At 35.8% G+C, this 21,510-nt stretch overlaps 1 protein-coding gene across 1 annotated transcript in view; it reads left to right on the top strand.

Annotated features, from left to right (window-relative positions):
* The window catches only part of FOXK1 (forkhead box K1), a 106,333-nt gene that overhangs the window by 56,687 nt on the left and 28,136 nt on the right, over window positions 1-21,510 (top strand). The window contains 1 exon segment of the mRNA XM_027874654.1: window positions 21,252-21,437. Within this exon segment, the coding sequence (XP_027730455.1) occupies window positions 21,252-21,437 (186 nt within the window).

Here is a 21,510-nt window from a genome sequence, read left to right as displayed (position 1 = left end):
CAAAGCTGTTTTCTTTAGTCATTCCATAACTAATGGACATCAAATTTCTTTCTAGTTCTTTACTACTTGAAAAGGGTGGTTATTCATTTTTTGGTCTTTTTTTTATCATTGACCTCCTAGGTATATAAGCCTAGCAGTGGAATCTGTGGGTCAGAGATTATGGACATATTAATCATTTTCTTAGTATAATTCTAAATTGTTTTCCAGAGTACTTGGACCATTTCATAGTTCCACCATCAGTTATTTAGTAGACCTGTGTTTCCACAACTCATTCCAACACTGACTATTCCCATCTTTTGTAGTCTTTGCCAGATTACTGCATATAAAAATTGAGTTATTTTGTGTTGTGTTTCTTTTATTACACTTGATTTGGAGCAATTCTGTATAGATTTTCCTAACCAATTAAACTGCCATGCTTGTACTCTACATAGTCCAGGATATGCTGCTAGGGTAGATAAAAATGAGGTAGAGACAAAGACTAGAAAAGCAGTTGGATTAGATCAAGGGAAGAAGAGCCATGGCGGAGGCAACACAATTTTAAAGATGCTGAAGAATTGATTCACAAGTATTTGAAGAAGGGAACACCAACTGTGTAAAAAAAAAATCTTACATGTTTTATTACCCCAAAAAAAGGCGTCTTAAAGAGCATCAATACCTTCTCACACATGCATGTTTTCCAGTCTATAAAATTTTTATGAGAATCATTACCACACAAATCAAGGGTACCCTCAGTGAGGGCATTAGTAGAGAACAGGCAATAAATAGGTGATTTTTCCATAGTAGACTACAATGTTACCATCACACAGTTGACTGAAAGAAGGCATGTGCATTTATATACTGCGTATGTTGTTTATGGAAGGGAATGTGAGTCAGTGGATCAAAGCACCCCACTGAAGACCCCCCTCCAACAAGGTATCTCCCCTACATACTGTAAGAATGACTAAAATTTTCTTGAAAGATATAACAAAAGGTAGAACTCTGCTCAGTAATGCTTTGATTGTTGATTTTGGTGAAACCTTAAAACAGTCTTGCCAAAGGTGATACCCTCTGTGTTGGAAGAGATCCAACAGAAAGATTCTTTGTGGATGGTGAAGTCTTCAGAGGCTCCTGTTCTGGAATGACATGGTATCATTTTCATCTAGCTCCAGAATGTTGCAGAGCCTCCTGGAAGAGATCTATAAGCACTAAAACAAAGTTGAACAAACTTTTGGGGTGTGTGTGTGTTTGTATAGGTAGTACACATATATGTGTATGTTTGTACAGACCATGGAGTTGGATAACAGGTTGAACCCAGAATTGAACAAAAGGTGGATAGTGTGCTAGCTTTCCCTCAGGAAATTGCAGAACTATTTTAATGCCTTGAAACTTCTCCTGGAAACAAAAGTCCATCTTTCAAAATGAAGTTATCTTATTTTTATTGATGCCTTTTGTTGTTACATCACATTCATTTCCAAACATTTGCCTCTTTCTTCCCCTATCCGAAGAGCTATCCTTTTATTCATTTTTAAAGAAAGGAAAAAAGTTTAGGAAAATTATCTAATCATACATTGGGTCAGGCAGTTGATGTATTATTTCCATACTCAGTTGCCCACTGCTGCAGTGTAGGGAGAGTTGTATATTTTCTCATCTCTTTTCTAGGGCCACACTTGATTGTTGTACTTAGACAATATTCACTTGTTTTTTTCCCTTTTCTCATTGCCTAATTCAGCACTCTTTAGGAGCTTTGGAATTTCTTTCTTCCATCACATGCTTTGCAACTGATATTCCTGGGCCCCCTAACAAGCATCAGATTTTACAATCCAGTAAATATTCAGGATAGCTTTTCAACATCTGTGAATGTAGTCTTCTTCCCTAAATGAGTTGATGAAGTTAGGAAACCAAGTCCCAAAGAGTTTTTCAGCAGGAGAAGGAAAAAAAAAACAGCAAATTTCAGGCATGGAAGATCAGTCCATATCCTTTAATACTTCTGTTTGTAAGGTGATCTTCATTGAACAAGATCCATTTGAATAGGTTGCTTACTATTTTAGGAATCCCTGTGGTATGAATTGTTTTGTACACAGAAGAATTCTTTGGTAATATAAACAGCCTCCAAATTTGTTTCATAAATTGCTATTTTTGTGCATCAGAAAATTTTTTTTAAAGCAGGGTATACTTGTGTATTGTTTGGACTAATAAAAATACATGTGATTAACAATATTATTATCTTTGCAATAATGCCTCAGGCTACATGGGGTTTCATATCTGTTGGGTCTTGGGCTTCATTTTCTATCTAGCTTAATAATTTTCATACTGAGTTGTACATTGTTAAGTATTTCAGTTGGTGGAGAATGCAGATTATGTGCCTGTTGTCTAACTTTGCCTCTAGGGGTCTGGATATACAAAATGTATTTCATTTTGCTAAGTAGATATAATCCTGAAGAGCACCCCCTGTGGTAAATCCACCCTTCTGGGAATCCAGGGAGCTTGGATTAGTGGTTGTTCTGTAGTATTCAGAATGATTGTTGTAGAAAAGCGGGTTGAGTAGTAAGGAAGACTGGATTTGGAATCAGGGATTGAATGCTGCTTTTGATACATGCTTATTGATTGTGTGACCTTGGGCAAGTCACTTAGCCTCTCTTTCAGTGTCTGTAAAAGAAGGGGTTAGACTGGATGACTCTCTTGGTTTAAATCTGCGATCCTGACAACCTGGATGATTTATGAAGATCAAATTGCACAGAATTAAAAAACAAAACAAAACTTACTGGTGGAGGTTCAGAAACTGGAACTTGGACTTTTATTTCTTTTTCTTTGGAGATTGCCGGCATAATAAGCCATAATAAAATAGAAAATGTATAGTTTAAAAGGTAGACTCTTGGTCTCAGTTTTCTCATGAAATGAGAAGAGGGGATTGGGTGACCTCCAACATCCCCTCCAACTTTAAATCTATAATTCTGAGATCTTAAGTCATAAGTAAAATATCAGTATCCTATAAGTAAATATCATTTGAGCTGCATAACTGCCCCTATAACCTAGACTGAGTCATTTAATCTCTGGCAGCCTTAGTTTCTTCACATCTAAAGTGAGAGAAATATATTCCATTACTTCTAAGGGTCCTTCTAACTCCAAGATTATGAGCCTGTGTACAGTACAAATTATTTTCAGAGGGAAATGTGGCATATTCATTTGGAATTTTAATTTCAGATAGATTTACAATTTTCAGAAGCAGATTCCATTTTTTATTATGCCCATTAATGGAGAGCAATAGAGGTGTGGGTGATTTTAAAATAATTTATGTTTGGTGTAGGCACGTAGTTAGGGACTCCCTCTGTGTCCTTCAAGTTTATTCTTAGATAGCTCAGCTATAGCCCCGGGGGAGAGGATTGGGATTGAAGAAATGGATTGTTCTCTAGCTGATCTTCTAGAGTTGACGTTAGTAACCCATTATGTCTTTGTGTTTGTCTTACATTGATGTAGTCAATTGGAGAATGGTTGGATGTGTGGGGGTGGGAGGGTTTTGGTGTTTGTTTGGGTTAATGAATAACTACTTTAGATTGGTCCTTTTTAAAAAAGCCAAATCCTTTCCTTGTGGAAACTGCTTTTCTTTTGTAGCTAATGTTCAGCACTTTAGAGATCCTTTGCCATGGTCCTGTAAACTATAAAATTATTTGCCAAAATCCCATTTTGTTCTACAGTACTTTGGCAATATTTTATTGGGTAAATAAGGTCCTTGTTTTTCTGTGAATATTTTTCCTTTAGAATTTGGCCAGCGGATGTCTAAAACACTCAGTAGGTGGAATTAGCTGCTGTGTGAGTGAGCCATGCAGGTTTTTATTTAGTGATTAGTTAGGAAACAGATACAGGAAGGCAATTTAGTATTTTAAAAATTCTCTAACTTTGTCATTTTAAAATGTACTTGATTTCTTTAGTTTTCGTCATGCTTCCTTGAATTAAAAAGAAAAGGGGGGAAAATTCTGAACATCACAGTCAAGTAAGAATTTTTTTTTTCCATGACTGATATCAGGCAGTCTCATTCTTATGAGAAACGGTTGCATGGGTTTGGTTATTTTTATATGTTTATTTTTTTTAAAATGGTGAAATGCTTCCTTGGTTGGAACTTGCCAAAATGGCAGATGTTTAATTTAACTTTATAAGGCTTGGATTTTCTGGTATGTGTTAAGCCTACCTAATTTGCATCCTTTTCTCAAGGACCATCATTGAATAACCTTGCAAGGTTGGATGCATGCTAAAAAAAGCACTTGTACTATAGCTTGTAAGGTCTGTACATCCCAGCTGGATCTCCAAAAACCTACTTATACTCCTTGCAGACATGATGTTCTTGTTGCTATGGCAAGATTACCATGGGTACGGGATAAATGGAGAGTGCTTGTAGGAATTCAGTATGCATTTTCTCTTGTTTTCTTTAGTAGAGATGTGGATTCTAAATAATCATTGTTAATTTAAAAAAAAAACTTGAATGACCTTATATCTTCTACTCCTTAATGTTTTGAGGGCTTTATCCATTTCAGATTCTCAAGTAACTAGACTGTTGGTGAACCTGAGGAGTTTGGAAAAGAGAGATGTGGCATTGTGAGTGATTGTATTCTTGCTTTTGGAGGGATGTGAAAGTCTGCTATAGAATCGGGATTTCCAGGGAGACAATTTTGCGTTCTCTAAAGTCAAGCAACTTAATTCCCCCCCCCAAAAAAAATATTAGAAGGGGAGATTTTTTTCAATGTAGCTCAATTGTAAGAAATTGAAATTTTGGGATGTAACCTCTGGTAAACTTGATTTAAAAAATCATTTAAGCCCTGCTTTATGTTGGCTTTCTCAGTTTCCTTATTGGTAATGGGAGGTGGGCTGAGTTCCAGCAATGTATGTTAAATAATTTTAGGAAACATTCATTGAATATCTACTATAGTTAAACAGTATTTATTAGTTGTGTAATTATGTACTAATAAATCACTTAAGTTTTCTGAATTGAAGATAATAACTGTAGAACTTCTCAAGAAAGTGATTTACTGACCTTAATACATAAATTAATAAGAAAATATGTATCAGCTATTATTTTATAAATACTTTTTTTTTCCAGAAGAAAAGTTGGCTTCTTGTAGTTCTTTTGACCAATCATATAGAAACTTTACTCTTTTTTAACTGTGGTAGTCAGATGCTTCTTTTTCTGAGACAGAATTGGCATTTAGGGTAGTGTGTATCCTTTTGCTTATGTCAGGAGTCAGCAACATAGAGATCTGAATCTACTAGTTGATCTCTAAGCATGACAAATAATGAAGCAGATTATACTTTCTTCTCATAGCTGTTACCACTGAGACTAATTTATCTTTTCTGTGGGAGCCACTTTTTGTTGTTTTCCATAGGACCCTAAGTCATCATACATTGTGTGTAATCAAGTTTGTCATCTTACTTTTGCCTACTTAAGAATGATCATGTACACTGTTTGAGGAGTTAGCATGGTAGAGTGAAAATAAAACTAGGATTTGGAATCAGAAGATCTGGGTTCAAATATTGGCTCAGCCTTTTGCTACCTGTGTGACTTTGGGCAAGTCACTTCCCTCTGGGCCTCAGCATCCCCATCTCTCAGATGAGGGGAGTGGGCCTCTGAGCTTCCTTTCTTTCCGTTCTAAATCTATGATTCTATGATCGTATATAATGTTGCTGCCCAAGAAGTTAACAACTTTGCTTTTAAATATAGTTTATACTTTTTTCTTCCATCATAATTTCAGCTTATTCTTTTGAATTTTCAATTTTATGACTGAATATAGAGCAGAAAATGTACTTAACTAAGTTATTGTTTATGTTGAATAAATCAGCAACTTAAATGAAGAGATACTTGGGGTCACATTCAACAGCCCTCAGAATTAGAGTTGGAAGAGACCTTGTAGGCCATCCATTCCAACCTGCACCTATCAAGTTACCTTTCTATAATATTCACAAGCATTTTTCTAGCCTTTGACTGAAGGAGACTCTCCTCACTTACCACTCCTTTCATCAGTACTCCCCACTCAGCAACTTCCATCCATTGCTTCATAGTTCTGCCCTCAGGGACCAAATACAACATCTGATCCTTTTTCTAGATAGTCCTTCCATATGTGAAGTCAGTCACCACTTTGTTTTCCCTTCTCAAGGCTAAACACTCCCAGTTCCTTCAACCAATCTTGATCTTGATTTCTGGGCCCCTTAAATCCTGGTTGCCCTCAGAATATTATCTTAGTTTGTTAGTTTTCTTAATAAAATGTGACATCCACAAGTGAACACAATTTTCTAAATGTAGTCTGACTAAGCTAGTTAAACTATCACCATTGAAACACTACCGTCCTTAATGCAGCTTCACATTGCATTTTAATTTTATTGGTATCTTTTTTATCACCTTCATTTCCAAATATACCTCTCCTTATTCATTTATCCATTGAGCTATCCCTCAATTAAAAAAGAGAAGTGAAAAAAAATTTGGCCAAGTCAACTAACACATTAGCCTAGTTAGTCTGATGATAGTTGTATTTAATATTCCACACCTGAAGCCCCTCATTTCTGCAAAGAGGGAAAAGAGGAGTAATTTGGTCATTAGTTACACAGCATTGTTTGTTTTGGTGCTGTTTTGTTCTTATTTACAACAATTTCTTTGTGCTTACGTTGTTGCTTATTTGGTATTGTTTACATTGTTGTAGTCTTTGTTCAATGTTGCATTTTAACATTCACTCATTAAATAGCTTAACATTGTATTTCAACAAATATTTACTAAGCCTTTTTCTATGAATGGGGGACATCAAATAGATATGTGCTAGGGAGACAGGGGCAACTAGATGGTTCAGTGGATAGAGTGCTGGGCCTGGAGTCAGAAGACCCGAGTTCAAATCCACCTCAGAAACTTACTAGCTGGGTGCCACTGGGCAAGTCACTTCACCCTATTTGCCAGAGTTTCTTGAACTGTAAAATGAACTGGAGAAGGAAATGGCAAATCACTCCAGTATCTTTGCCAAAACACCCCAAATGGTGTCATGAAGAGTCAGATACAGCTAATTGACTGAACAGCAAAATTTGATGGCAAAATATAGAATAGTGTGGCATAAAGGGAGTGGAAGGACAGGATCTGTGGATTCATCAGCTCAGGGAGTTCCAATGGGACACTTCTTTTTACTACTGCAGATCAGCACCTGCGCTGTGCAACAGTTTTAGAGAAGGGGTGATTAACCTTTTTTGTGTTATGAGCCCTTTTGATAGTCTTTCTGGTGAAAGCCTATTGACCCCCTTTTAGTTTAATATTTGCTGCCTATATTAATAATTGGAGGACATAGAAGTTGGGAGGGGGAGACCTATCCAAGTTCACAAGTCCGTGAAATCTGTCCAGGGACTCCATCAACTTGTAGGGTTGAGAACCCCTGTTTTAGAGAGTTATCCTGGGAATTGAGAAATCAGATCACTTGTCCAGGGTGTAGAGACATATGTGTCAGAGGTAGGACCTGTTTCTAAGTCTACCTGCCTCTGAGGCCAACTCTATCCATTATAACATACTGTTTTCAAATAGAACCCTTTGTTAAAGTATTGTTTTACCTGTCAGAGTCAACTCTTAATTATACAGAGACTGATTTAGCCATATTTTGGATTGCAGGTGCTTCTTATTTTCTCATTCCCTGTTGTTTGATTGGCAGTTAGCACCTGAACTGTGCTAAGATTTTTCAGTCAGCTGGAAGCTCTGATAAAGATTAGAGGTGGAATTGGAACTATTAGCTAAAATTAGGTAGGAGTTTATTGATGGATTTCATCTTTCTGAGATTTAATGAAAATATTTAGCAAAATGTACTGCCTGTATTGTTCATTTCCTGAAACCAATATTAAACATCTGTTATTTAATATTGACTGTCCTATATTGTTTGTAACATACATAGAAAATAGTCCTCTTTCTCTATCTAAGAATTTGTATTCAAAGGTGGCATAACATACTTGGCAGGTACTTCACACAAATACTATTCAATTTATAATAATCACATTTTAGAATAAGCTTTGCTTAAAAAAAGTTGGATTTGGGTTTTTTTTTTTCCCTTCTGATTTGAAAGATTTAGAATAGCTCTATGGGAGATGACGTGTATTTGGAAGAGGTAGAAAATTCTCAGTTAGCTGATTGAATTAGAATGAAGGAAAGGTGGCTTGACAGATGAGATGCACTACATTGTTACAGGCATGTAGGACAATTTGCAAGGTGATGTGGTATCTAGGATGGGAGAAAAGGATTTTCATCATATGAAAACCCTGTTTTATTATTCTTAGAATCAGTTGGTCAGTGAGTATTTGTTAAGCACCCACTACGTGCTAGGTACTATATTAAGACCTAGAGAAATGAAGAAATGCAAATGACAGTCCCTGTCCTCAAGGAGCTCACAGTCGAGTGGGGGTGAGACAGCATGCAGACAGCTACATACAAACAAACTATTTACAGGATAAATTTGAAATAATCAGTAGGAGGAAGGCACTAGCATTAATGGGGACCGGGAAAAACTTTCTGTGGAAGGGAATTTTAGCTCAGACTTGAAGAAAGTTAGGTGCAGATGAGGAGGGAGAGCATTCCAATTATGGGAGCCAGTCAAAATGCCTGGAGTTGGGAGATGGGGTGGCCAGTGTCATTGCATCTTGGAATATGTGGAGGGGAGTAAGTTTTAAGTAAACTGAAAAAGTTGGAAGAGGCCAGATCATGAAGGACTTTGAACATCAAATATGAGATTTCATATTCAATCCCGAAGATGATAAGGAGCTATTGGAGTTTATTGAGTTGAAGGGATGAGATGATAAGACCTACACTTTAGGAATATCCCTTTCACAGTTGAATGGAAGGTGGACTGGGAGTAGGGAAGAGACTTACGAAACATAGACCAATCAACAGGCTATTTGCAGTAATTTAAGCAGGCAGTAATGAGGGCCGGCACCAAGGTGGTGGCAGTGTCAGAGGAGATATATGGCATATATGAGAGTTGTTGCAAAATAATATCCGACAGGCCTTGGCAACAGATTGGATGTGGGGTGAGAGAGTAAGGAGTTGAGAATGACACCTAAGTTGCAAATTTGGGTGACTTGGAAGGTCGTGATAGCCTTAATAGTAACAGGGAAGTTAGGGAGAAGGTAGGGTTTGGGGGGGGGGAGATAATGAGTTTAGTTTTGGATATATTGAGTTTAAGAAGTCTGTGGGACATCCATTTCAAGCTCTCCAATAAGACAGTTGGAGATGTAAGTCTGGAAGAGAGGTTAGGACTGGAAAAGTAAAATTGAGAATTATCAGCATAGAGATGATAATTGAATCCAATTAAATGCAATCCTAGCTTAGGAGAAATTTGATCTTGTATTGATATATAAGCTATGTGAAAACTTGTATCATCATTTTGGGAGTTATTTGGTGATGTTATATTGGAACTAATTGGCCTAATTTTAAATAGTATTAAAGACTTAATTTAGGAAGATAGATTTGGTGCCACAATTTTTATATAACTTTACCTTGCTGGAAAAATAGGACTTCGGCCCTTTGAGAGGGGCCATTGAGTATAATTGAAAGATAAATTATTCTTTTTAAAATAGAATGATAAATTGTGTTTTTTGTTCCCAAAGCCAATTGTTTTTTTTTAAATTCTTTTAATATGTACATACTAAAATCATCTAATGAGGACAGCAGCCACTGGTTAAATAAATATGCCATTTTTAAGTTAAGAAATTTGATCAAAATCTATTTCAGTCATGTGTTTTTTTAAAAAGTCAATATTTTAAGCAGGAGTGTTGCTTAGAGACTATACCAAAGTCCTGGTTCAGGACATTCAGATTCTCCTTCCATTTTTGACTCTGTGACTGTAGGATCAATGGTCTTTTCAGTTAATGGTGGTTCAAAAATTTTAATATATAGACTGCCTACCTACTTTCCCTAGTTTGGAATTGCAAATAAAATTAAACTGATTAGAATTGATAAGAATGGTATCTTTTTTGGAAAAAATTCCACTGAGGGAGTGATTTAAGTAAATTGCATTTTTATGCCATGACCAAAATAATGACCTGGTAGTAAATATTATAAACATTGATTACGTAGTGTAACAATAAGAGCACTGAACGGGGAGCCAGGAGATGTTGGTTTTTGTCTTGCTTGGAGGTTACAGGCATTTTGCAACTTATTTCATCTCTCTTAGATTCAGTTTCCTCATCTATAAAAGGAGGACATTGGACTAGATAATTTCTTAGAGTTTTGCCAGGTCTAATATTGTACAGTTCTGTTACTCAGCCTGTAGACCACCTACCTGGAGGATCATTGCTGGTTTTGATCCAAACTTAGAACCACTAAGAACTGTCTTCAAGTAATTTATGCAAAGCCCTGTGAACTCTACTGAATAAAAGTAGTAGATAAGCAAATTTATTTATGCTTCTTTAAATCATCCTGCAATTTTAACTGGCTTTCACTTTTTACCCACAGACCATATTTGGGTGCTTTTGCTAGTGTTTTATCTGGTGGCAAATTATGACAGTACTTGATTAAGTTTGAGGGTATGAGAATAGAAGCAGCACAGAATACTGTCAGGAGGGCACACACCACTTGTTGGCACTAGTGGTTAGTAAAGTTTAGTTACTTTTTTGTATGTGGAGACATCTCTCTGCTTGTTTCCTTTCTCTCCGTAGAGTTTTAGTTCCTCAGGGGGGATGGGACAGAAACCAAAGTTTGCTTCTCACATCACAACCTAGTGACTTCTAGTGGTTTCAAAAGCGACTTGAGTGTTTATTGCATTTGTTGGCTTTTTGATGCTCTTGGCTTTGATTTGGGGGGGGGAGAATAAGTCCAAGTTTTGATTCATGGAATTTCAAATTGATCAGAATAGAGTAAGCCATTTTAACTTAAGCATAGTAGCAGTTTGTTAAAACATCTAAGACCCTGTCGTTGTTTTTCCTTAGCAGATAGAACTTTAATAGCTGGAAAAGTTGGGTTTTTTTGTTTGTTTTTTTGTTTTTTGTTTTGGTTTGGTTTTTTTAAAGCAACAAAGTCCTTCCCATTTTCTTAAGGTGGAGGTTTGGTTCCATATATTAAATGGTGCTTTCTCAAGTTTGGTTCTACCTTTACAGATAATGAGATCAAATTGTGTTGTTTTTTGTTTTGTTTTTAAATAGAGATGTGCCTTCCTTAGCTTGATCAGTTCTATTTATAAAAGTTAGTAATTATCAATATTCAGAAGTGGAGACTATTTCAAAGCTTGTGGGTCAGATCTTAGCCTTGGTGCTTGTTCAGCAACAGAAATAGGGTGCAGACGTTTTCATGTGTTTGGTGAATATTTATGCCCTGACATACAGATGCTATTTTTTACAAACTATTTAATTTTTTTTTCTTTCTATCAGCAAAAATTTTATCACCTAGAAAGACTTATATGAACTGATGCTGAGTGAAATGAGCAGAACCAAGAGAACATTGTACACAGTATCAGCCACATTGTATGATAACTAACTTTGATAAATTTATATCTTCTTAGCGATGCAAAGATCTAAGACAACTCCAAAAGACTTGTGATGGAAAATGCTGTCCATATCCAGAAAAAGAACTATGGAGTCTGAATGCAGATTGAAGCATATTATTTGCTCCCTTCCCCCCCCCTTTTTTTGTTTTTGTTTCTTCTTTCTCATGGTTTCTCATTGGTTCTAATTCTTTACATGACTAATGTCAAAATGGGCTTAATATGAATGTATATGTTGAGCCTATATCAATTTACATGCTGTCTTGGAGTGGGGGGAGAGGAGAGATGGGGAGAAAATTCGGAACTCAAAATCTTATGGAAGTGAATGTTGAAAACTATAAATAAAATGTTTTTTTTAAATAAATTTATTTATCTCCCTCCATTGAGGGAAAAAACCTTTGTAATAAGTATAAATATGCATAATAAACCAAAACTAATCCCCAAATTTGTCATTTTGATTCACACACATCAGTTTTTATTCTGATATCTACCTTTTTGTCAGAAGGTAGTTACAATTCCCCCCCCTTGTGAGTCCTCTGCAATCATGTTTGGTTATTGCATTGATTACAGTTCTGAAGTCTTTTAAAGTTGTTTGTTATTATAGTATTGTTACTGTATAAATTGTTCTGGTTCTGCTCACTTTTCTCCACATCAGTTCATGCAAGTCTTCCCAGGTTTCTCTGACCCTGTCCACATTATCATTTCTTATAGCACAGTAGTAATCCATTATATTTATTTACTATAATTTGTTCAGCTATTCCTATAATTTGTTCAGCTATTCCCTAATTTATAGGCTTCCCCTTAGTTTCTATTTCTTTTACATCACAAAAGAGCTGTTATAAATATCATATATATGGATCCTTTTCTTCATTGTTCAAACTCTTAGACATGATTTAGGAAGAACAAGAATGTTACAAAGCAGTTGTTTGTGTTCGTCACGTTTGACCTTTCAGAATTTACTAAATATATACTTAAGAATTTGGTGTCCTGTGTCCTTCTCCCCCACCCCCAAGATAACTCTGCTTTGTGCTTACAATTTTCAGATCTTCCCTTTTGTGTTCACCTTATTTTTTAAGGGTTAAAAAAAGGATTCCAGATGTAGTAGTCTGATACAGTTCATTGTTATGCGTAATCTACAGCAGCATCAGAGTCCATTTTTGGGTGGTAAGGAGCTAGTATTTGAAGATTTTATTCAATCAAAATATTTATCAAAATAAAACCTTTTAACTGGAGTGGCCAGTGAAGTATACTATTCTTATTAATTAAATTACCATTTAAGCAATAAGATTGTGTTCCTCCCCCAAAAAAAGCTTTTTAAATTTAATCAACCCCATTTACTACTCTAATCTAGTTAATATAAATAAAACTTCTCTGATGATTCTAGAACCTGTGTTTCAAGCTTGTTGTCCTGAACATACTGATGATGACTATATAGTACTATAAATATGGAAAACTGAATGTATACTGATCCATGACAGTATCTAGAAGTTTTTGGTTTTTTGTTTATTTTAAATTAAATCCTAGCTATTCATTTTTTGGGATCCCTTTTTTGGCAAAAGGTTGAACTTGGTAAATAAAGTATAGTTATAGTGAATTATTTGATGTTGACATTGATTTGGGTGAATACAATTGACATCTTTATTAGAAGGCAAATTATACCCCGAATGAGTGACTATTATGCCAGTTGTAATAAGCATATGCAATATAACTGCAAGAGTAATACTCCTGAATAGAGGATCTCAAGTAAAAACAGAAATGTTTGTTTAATAATGCATGTGGATGTATGCATACAAATATTGACACTTTTGCTTTTTGATTTTCAAAAATCATAACAGTGAGCATTCCATCATGTTAGGATAATTTTTATTGTAAGGTTTTAAATGATTTATTGTCCTTACCTGTATTTCCTATTGAAATAAATTTCTAAATGTTGATCTAATAAATGTGATATTCAATAATAGTTTGACTTTTGCTGTAAGATATAAAACATTTTTCCTTGTAATTTGTGCCCAAAGTGATGAAGTCTTGGAATTCTTCCCTTTATAAGACAAAACTTAAGTTCATAGAGTAGTATGCCATTAGAAGCAGCACATATTGAAAATCATCACAGGATCAATAAAATGAACTTTTAAAGTGGAACATCTTATATAATAATATATACTAATAAAGCAGATACCTTTCACTGAGGAGCTCAAACTTGTTTTCAAGTGTTATTATCTAAATACTCTTTAGAAGAGGGAAGAACCTGATACAGTGAAGTTAAGAGATATCTCTTAGGTCATTCAGTGAGTTACTTTGAAACTGAAATTAGATTCTGTTTCCACACACATGCTCTTACACAATTTTACAAGCTTGATAACTAAGAACAGTGTTTTATCTTGTGGCAGTGAAGATCGGATGAAGCTAGAGGAAATAGAGTAATGTTTTCAAATTTAAATGAGTCATTAGTTTGCATTTTTTTGGCTGCAGCAAATTTGTTTGCCATGCTTTCCTACAAACTTAAGGTGTCTTTGTTTCAACAACCATTTGTTATTATAAAGGAGGAAAAGGGAATGTTTATGAAATTAAAACAAAGTGATAGTATTAGTCGTGAGTCTCAGTGGAAAAAATATTAACCATTCTAGTTAACTGCTCCCCACCATTTTTGGTGTCAAACAACAACAGTGTACATCTGTATACATAGATGTGTATACACATAAACAGACATTTGAGTTGAAAACCATTCAACTCCATTTGAAATCTTTTCCCCTTTCAGTTTCTCAAGTATATTTCCCTACAGAATGTACTGACTGGCTGATGGCTTAGCAGTTAATATTTCCCATTGCATATTATGAAATTTGCTTTACCAATCAAATAAGTTTTGTGTGAGCTTTGCAGTGTAAGCCCTTTTTTGAGAGGCTTAATCATCTTTAATAAGCTAACAGCTGAGACTTGTAATGCTGAAAGACCAGATCTTGCATTTCTGGTAACTTCACAAAAGTGCAACCCAAAGTAAGTTCTGATCTGAAAGAGTCTGTTAGCTGTGCTCATCATTACAACTAGGTCCTTTATACTTGTCTTATTGTTCAAATGGTAAAATCTAGTCTGCTCAACTTCTGCCTCTCTTGCCTCCAACTTGCAAAGATTAATTATCTACTTTGACTGTTCACTTGCATATAAGCCTCTTGAGGACATAGATGAACTGTTTGTTTTGGTATCCTTTGCGGTTGTACATAGTAAATATTTGAATTGAATTGATAAATTGTTTGGTTCTGTAATAAGAGGTTTGGTAGTAGCCAGAGGTTCTAGATTGAAGCTGTCTTTGGGAAGAATATAATGTGTGCTGAAGGCCATTGTGGCTTTTCTTCCCAGAAAAAGGAAATGGGCCAGAACCATGGCCATAAAGAGATATTGGTAGTAAAAAAGGAGTATGACAGCAATGATAGGATTGGTGAATTTGGCTAAAATAAAGAGAAAAGATCTCAAGGCACTACTTCAGTATTTTGTTTATGAAAGTTAGGCTGTGAATGGATGGCATAGTTACTGGTAAGCATATGAGTGATTTGGTGCTAAAAATTCTACTTTGAGAGTCCATAGATCTGTGTTGGAATTCTAGTTCTGCCACTTAGCAGTGATTTGGCCTCAGTCAGGTTACTTAATCTCTTTGTCCTTCAGTAAATTAAAAAATTTGGACTCAACCTCAGTTGAACTTTGAACTTCAAGTTGTTGATGCTATGATTGGCCTGTGTTACATTTGGGAGATGTCTTATTGCCTTCAGTGAGTCTATGCTGCTGCAAAAGTCTATCCCTTAAACAATAGTATTGTTCCCATGACACTAGATGTCTGTGAATCATAGAACATGATAATTTTAGAATGCATCACAATTAGAGGTGACTCAAAGAGTAATGGAAAGACTTGTGGTAGGTGGGTATAAGCAGACTGCAGCATATTACTATGGGTAACTTAGAAGTAAGAGTCATAGAAGACATTTGTCAAGGATAATATGGCCAGAATAGGGGACAGAATTGGTAAGTATGGATTATATGAGACTTAGGATAGGATAGCTGTAGAGCTACTCAACATCAGTCAATCAATAAGCATTTGCTAAGTTGCAAATGAAAGAACCAAAGGAAGACTTCTGGTACATAGAGTATAATTGCATTAGATGAAAAGGTATGATGAGATTTCAGACTGGACCAGTGGAAGGAGTACCCACACTAAATCACAGCTTTTCATTTGATTCTAAATTTAGGACATGATATGTAACTTTTGAGATCATTGTTAAAAATTCAATGTTTGGAAAGCCAGGAAGTTTCAAAGTAGTAATTCTACGCTTTTCTGGTTCCTACTTTCACCACACTATGAACTTTGAAATTTTCAGTGGAATCTTTCAGAGAATTGTTTTTCCAACTATATCAGCTCTTTGCCTCAGCATTTTTTTTTTTAAGGCACTTGGGGTTAAGTGACTTGCCCAGGGTCACACAGCTAGTAAGTGCCTCGGCATTTTACCCCCAAATGCTAAGGATCAGTAGCATCACTATTTGCACAGTGAGTTTCTTAAACCTGATAAATCTCCCTAAGTAAAATTTCCAGTGAAGGATAGCCAAGTCTTTTTTTGTTTCTACTCTTTGTTGTAGTTTTGGTTTGTTCAGATACCAGGTAGTCTTACATTGATAATTAATAAATAGAAAAGAGTCTTTGGAACTGAACAATTGCCTGGTCACCATGGTTTCCTCATAGTATCTTAAGTGAACCTTACTGATAATTCTGCTTTCCATCAGATGACCATGTATGCTGATAATTCATCCATTCTTTCCCAGGGTCCCTTTTTGGGGACCATAAACCACATAACAAAGAAGCTGTTAGAAACTAAGGAATAAATAAGTCTGTGCTAATCAACCAGAATACTGATGAAGCCCATGACTGCAGCCTCAGCAGTACTATTAGGAACTGGATGTGGCAGCTATAATCTCTCTGAGAAAGTTGAAATAGCAATGGAGGTTGAAGAAGTGGTTTTTGGAGGTGGGTTAGAGTCATTGTTGAGTTGGAATGACCCTAGAAATTTCATATTTAGCCTCCTAGCCATCTCCTAGAATGGGTGTTCAGTAGCAGTTGCTTTAGTAATATAATTGGAGATAGCAAGGAACCCTAATCTCTTTATTCCCTTCTTCCTTCCATGAATCACAGGTAATCTAAGCCTCTAGTCTATTACTTTAATGCCAGCCTTGACCACACTTAAACCATTTAAGTTGGTATTTGAATATTATACTCTTAAAGGTCACAGTTCAACAGTTCTCTCTAGGCACATGATGCTCTATGCCCAGCCTTAGTCTCTTTGTTCCTGGAGGCTTTTCAGACACAACATATCTTAAAACAGATGAAACAGATATGTTTCATTCATCTTTTCCAAAACCGCTCAACCTATTCAGAACTTATTTATTACTGTCAAGGTTACCACTATTTTTCCTGTCACCCACATTTGCAACATTGATGTAGTCCTTGACTCTTCAGTCTCCCTAAATATCCAGTCATTTGCTAAATCTTGTCATTTCCTTCTCCACACATCTCTTGTTTATGTCTTCTCTCCACTTACATTACCACTACCCTTGTTCGGCCCCTCATCTCTTGCTTGGACTACTGCAGTTAGTTTCCATGGATCATCTTTCTCCATTCTTATTTATCCTCCCATATAGCTACCAAACTGATTTTCCTTAAATGCATGTCTGACCATGTCACCTCCCTACTCAGTAACCTCCAGAGGTTCCCTGTAGTCTCCAGGATGAAATAAGACATTCCCTGTTTGGCATTTAAAACTCTTTGCAACCTTGCCTCTACCTATCTTTCCTGTCGTCTTACACATTACTCTCCATGTACTTTATTGGTCAGCCACATTAGCCTGCTTGCTATTTATCACATACTCTACTCCATCCTTTGTCTTGGTACCCTTGCCATGACTGTCCCTCATGATTAGAATATTCTCCCTCTTTACCTTCACCAGGAATTCACTTGGAAACCCTGTGGTTTCCTTCAGGACTCAATTTAAAGGCCATATCTGTAGGAAGGCTTTAGGAAAACTCTAGGTCTCACTAGCTTCTACTGGTGTCATCCCCTCTTAAAGTTAATTTGTATCTACTTTGTATGTAATATCCTGAATAAACAAATTTATATTTATGTCTCCCCAGTTAAGATGTATAGTCTTTGAGACCAGGGAGTGTTTTTCTTTGTATCCCAACTAAATTAAATCCCATTAAATTAAACAGCCATCTTTAGTTTCTCAATGTCTTAACATTTTCTTAGTCTTACAGTCAGGAATTCTAGACTAATACCTTGTTTGACAGGTGAAGAAATGGAGGCCCAAGGCATAGTAGCCCTCTGAACCCACATAGCTTGTTAAGTGCTGAGACCAGAGTCTAAGGCTCCAGGCTACTAGTCCAATGCCTTCTCCACTACATCATGCTGCCTATACTAGTACTACTAATGTACATGCTGGAAGGTGGATGGTTTTTTTAATGTTCTTGCCATGCCTGATTTATAACATCTTCATTTTATACTTTGAGATGGGGATAGTTTTGGTTTAGTATTTAAATTTAAGGGGGCACATTTATAAACCCTTGGAAAACACTACTGCCTTGGATCTTCACCATCAGCTTTAAATTTTAAATACATTGCATTATGATTTTGTTATTTACTGTGTTAAATGTCTTCAGTTTTATTTTTCAAGGTTATGCTTTTAAAATTCACATCCCATTAGTTCACTTGTAATTTGTATTCCTTTTTTTCCATTTTGTATTGCCCTAACAGTAACAGCTGTGGTTGTAACAGTATGCTTCAATAATGGGATGTCCCCATCTGTAACTACCCTCTTTATTCACTTTTTAGAAATTGTTTTAAAATTTGGAAATAAGTTCTTGTAGATGAGGCATTTTAGATTAAACTGTATATTCCATGCAGGTTTGTCAGGATCCTTTCATTTTGGGATTTTGTGTGTAAAAATCATTTCCCCAAAAGTCTCTTTTTCCTCTGAGTGCTTTACAAAACCCAGAACCTATGGTGCCTTCTTGGCATTCTAATTTCAGACTTTACGTAAATGAAAATTGCTTGTGGTCCCTGTCCCACCACATGAAGGTTTCCTAATTGCATGTATTCTGTATTGCCCTGAAGGAGGGAAGGTTTAGAGCTTTAGAAAAGTTCTGGCTGTTGAATCATCCTCACCCTTTCTTTGACTATCTGGTATCTTTCTCCTGTTGTATGTAGTGTCTAACAAAGTATAGCAAGTCATTGGGTTCGGGTAACAATTGTTTTTTCTCTCCACTACCTATATATGAGATAGCTGCCAAACAATTCATTGTCCAAAAGTGGCACAGGTTATCTTGGGAGGTAATAGGTTCTTCATCACTGAAAGTTCTTCCAGCAGAGGCTGGATGGCCATTTGTCATGTATGCTAGAGAGGGGATTTCTGTGGGGTAAAGATTAGATAAGATAATATTTGAAACCCCTTTTAACCATACTCATTCCCAAATGTTAACTCACCAGAAACACAAATTCTCCAGTTTTACCTCTATGGACTCTAAAATTCTGACCCAAATTTAGAGACCTAGATGGAATTTTAAACAGAGTGTACCTTTCTGAAACAAAAATGACTTTTTAACAGTTTTATTTGAAGTTTTGAGTTCCAAATTCTATCCCTTCCTTCCCCTCCTCTCTCCCTGAGATGGTAGGCAATCAGATATAGGTTATACATGTGCAATTATGTAAAACATTTCCATATTAGTAATTTTGTACAAGAAGATTCAGATGGAAGAAAGTGAAAAATAACATGCTTCAGTCTGTATTCAAACAATATCAGTTCTTTCTCAGGAGGCGGATAGTATGCTTCATTTTTAGTGCTTTGGGATTGTCTTGGATCGTTGTATTGCTGAGAATAGTTAAATTATTCACAGTTCTTCACCAAACAAATATTGCTCTTACAGTGTAGGATGTTCTGGTTCTGTTTACTTCACTATGCATCAGCTCATGTAAGTCTTTCCAGATTTTTCTGAAATGATCTTGCTTGTCATTTCTTATAGCACAATAATATTACATTACAATCATATACCACAGCTTGTTTAGCCATTCCCCAGTTGATGGGCATCCCTTTGATTTCCAATTCTTAGCCACCACAAAAAGAGCTGCTATCAATATTTTTGTACAAATAGGTCCTTTCCCCTTTTTTTGGATGTTTTTGGGATATAGACCCAGCAGTGGTATTGCTGGATCAAAGGATATGCACAGTTTTATAGCCTTTGGGGCATAGTTCCAAATTGTTCTCCAGAATGATTGGATCAGTTCACCACTCCACCTGCAGTGCATTAGTGTCCTAGTTTTTCTGCATCCTTTCCAACATCCAACGTTTTCCTTTTTTGTTATATTCACCAATCTGATAGATGTGCATTCTAGGCATAGGGAATGGGCTGTGCAAAGACATAGAGATGAGAGATGGAATATCCTATGTGAGGAAACAAGGCCTGTTTGGCTGAAATATAGAATGCATGCAAAATAGTTGATAGGCTTGGCTAATAGAATGGACCCAGCCAGATTGTGAAGGATTTGAAATTAGGTATTTCTGACTCCAAACCCAAGACACTTAGAATGAAGTGCACAGACCAGTAACTTGAAGCCTCACTTGAGGACAGATTGTACTCAAGGTCATAAAGGAAGATAGAAGTGGAATAATAACCAAACTCTATATTCATACCTATTCTTTAATCACTCACAGTATTTGTTTTCTGTTATTTTTTAATATTTGCCATAAATGCTCTAACTGGTTTCATGTATTGTTTTTGCCTTGCTGACCTCATTATTATTCCTCATTAATGAACCTTAACTCTACAACTAAAATATCAGGGTATTTTAGGAGAGATTCCAGTAGGAAGCAGCTTTTAATTCTGAAAGTTTTCTTGAGATTGTCATATATATTCATATGTATCTTATGCATGTGGGTGCTGGGTGTATGTATCTTCTGTCTATATGTATTGAGAAAAGAGACTTTGTGATCAACATGAAATTACCATAATTCCATATCTTCTCAAAGTGCAAGGGTAGTTTAATTTTTAAAAGAACGCAAAAACACAATTTTAATATGAACTCATAACCAAAAATATCCAATAACATTGTACTTTAACAGATTCTAATTTCTATTCTAATCTCTTAACAGTTCATCTCTCTCACCCCAACCCCGAGTCCTTGGCTTAAAAAATTTACTTATAGTAGGTAGACAGCATATTGTAGAGGATAAAGAAAGAGATAGCCTCAAAATCTAAAAGACTTGGCCAAGTCACTTAACCTCTCAGTTCCCCCAAGCAACTCTGTACAGAATTCCTTATATATAATTGTATTTTAATGGTGTTATGTTATACCATTCTATTGTTATATAGTACTGTTTATTCAGCCAGTACCAATTGTTTAACATTTAGGATAATTTAATTTATATGTAATTTACATGAAATTACTTTTATTTATTTTTATAAATTGCTTTTGGTTATAAGTTGCACTTTTAAGCAGAGATTAATATTTTTGAATTTAGAGAGTATATTTGTGGAGAATCAAACTCATCTCAGATTCCTAGTTCAAATTTATAAATATGCCTGCTGAAAATATAGAAGAGATTCTCTACTTTTTATTCACATGAACCACCAAGAAAACATTAGTTCATTAGAGTTATTTAGGAGAATTAGAAATTTCCTCCATGGGTATTTTCTCCATGTTTGAATTCTCTGATCAGTTTTTTGTATTACATGGCTAATATATTTATCACCTCTCCTTTTTTTTTTCCATTACAGATGTACCTTTCGATTTCCTAGTACGGTTATAAAGATCCAGTTCACGTCTCTGTACCATAAAGAAGAAGCTCCACCATCTCCCCTTCGACCTCTTTATCCTCAAATTTCCCCTCTGAAGATCCACATTCCGGAGCCGGATCTCCGGAGCCTAGTCAGTCCCATTCCTTCTCCTACTGGCACTATCAGGTAAGAAGTAGATTCCATAGGTACTACTCTTTGGGTTAACCAAAATCATTATTAGTTAATTAATATTATTAAT

This window comes from Vombatus ursinus, unplaced genomic scaffold (genome assembly GCF_900497805.2).
Source record: "Vombatus ursinus unplaced genomic scaffold, bare-nosed wombat genome assembly UNPS02014807.1, whole genome shotgun sequence".
Taxonomy (NCBI): domain Eukaryota; kingdom Metazoa; phylum Chordata; class Mammalia; order Diprotodontia; family Vombatidae; genus Vombatus; species Vombatus ursinus.
The sequence above is the reverse complement of the archived record's forward strand: the minus strand, read 5'-3'. Positions and strand labels throughout refer to the sequence as shown.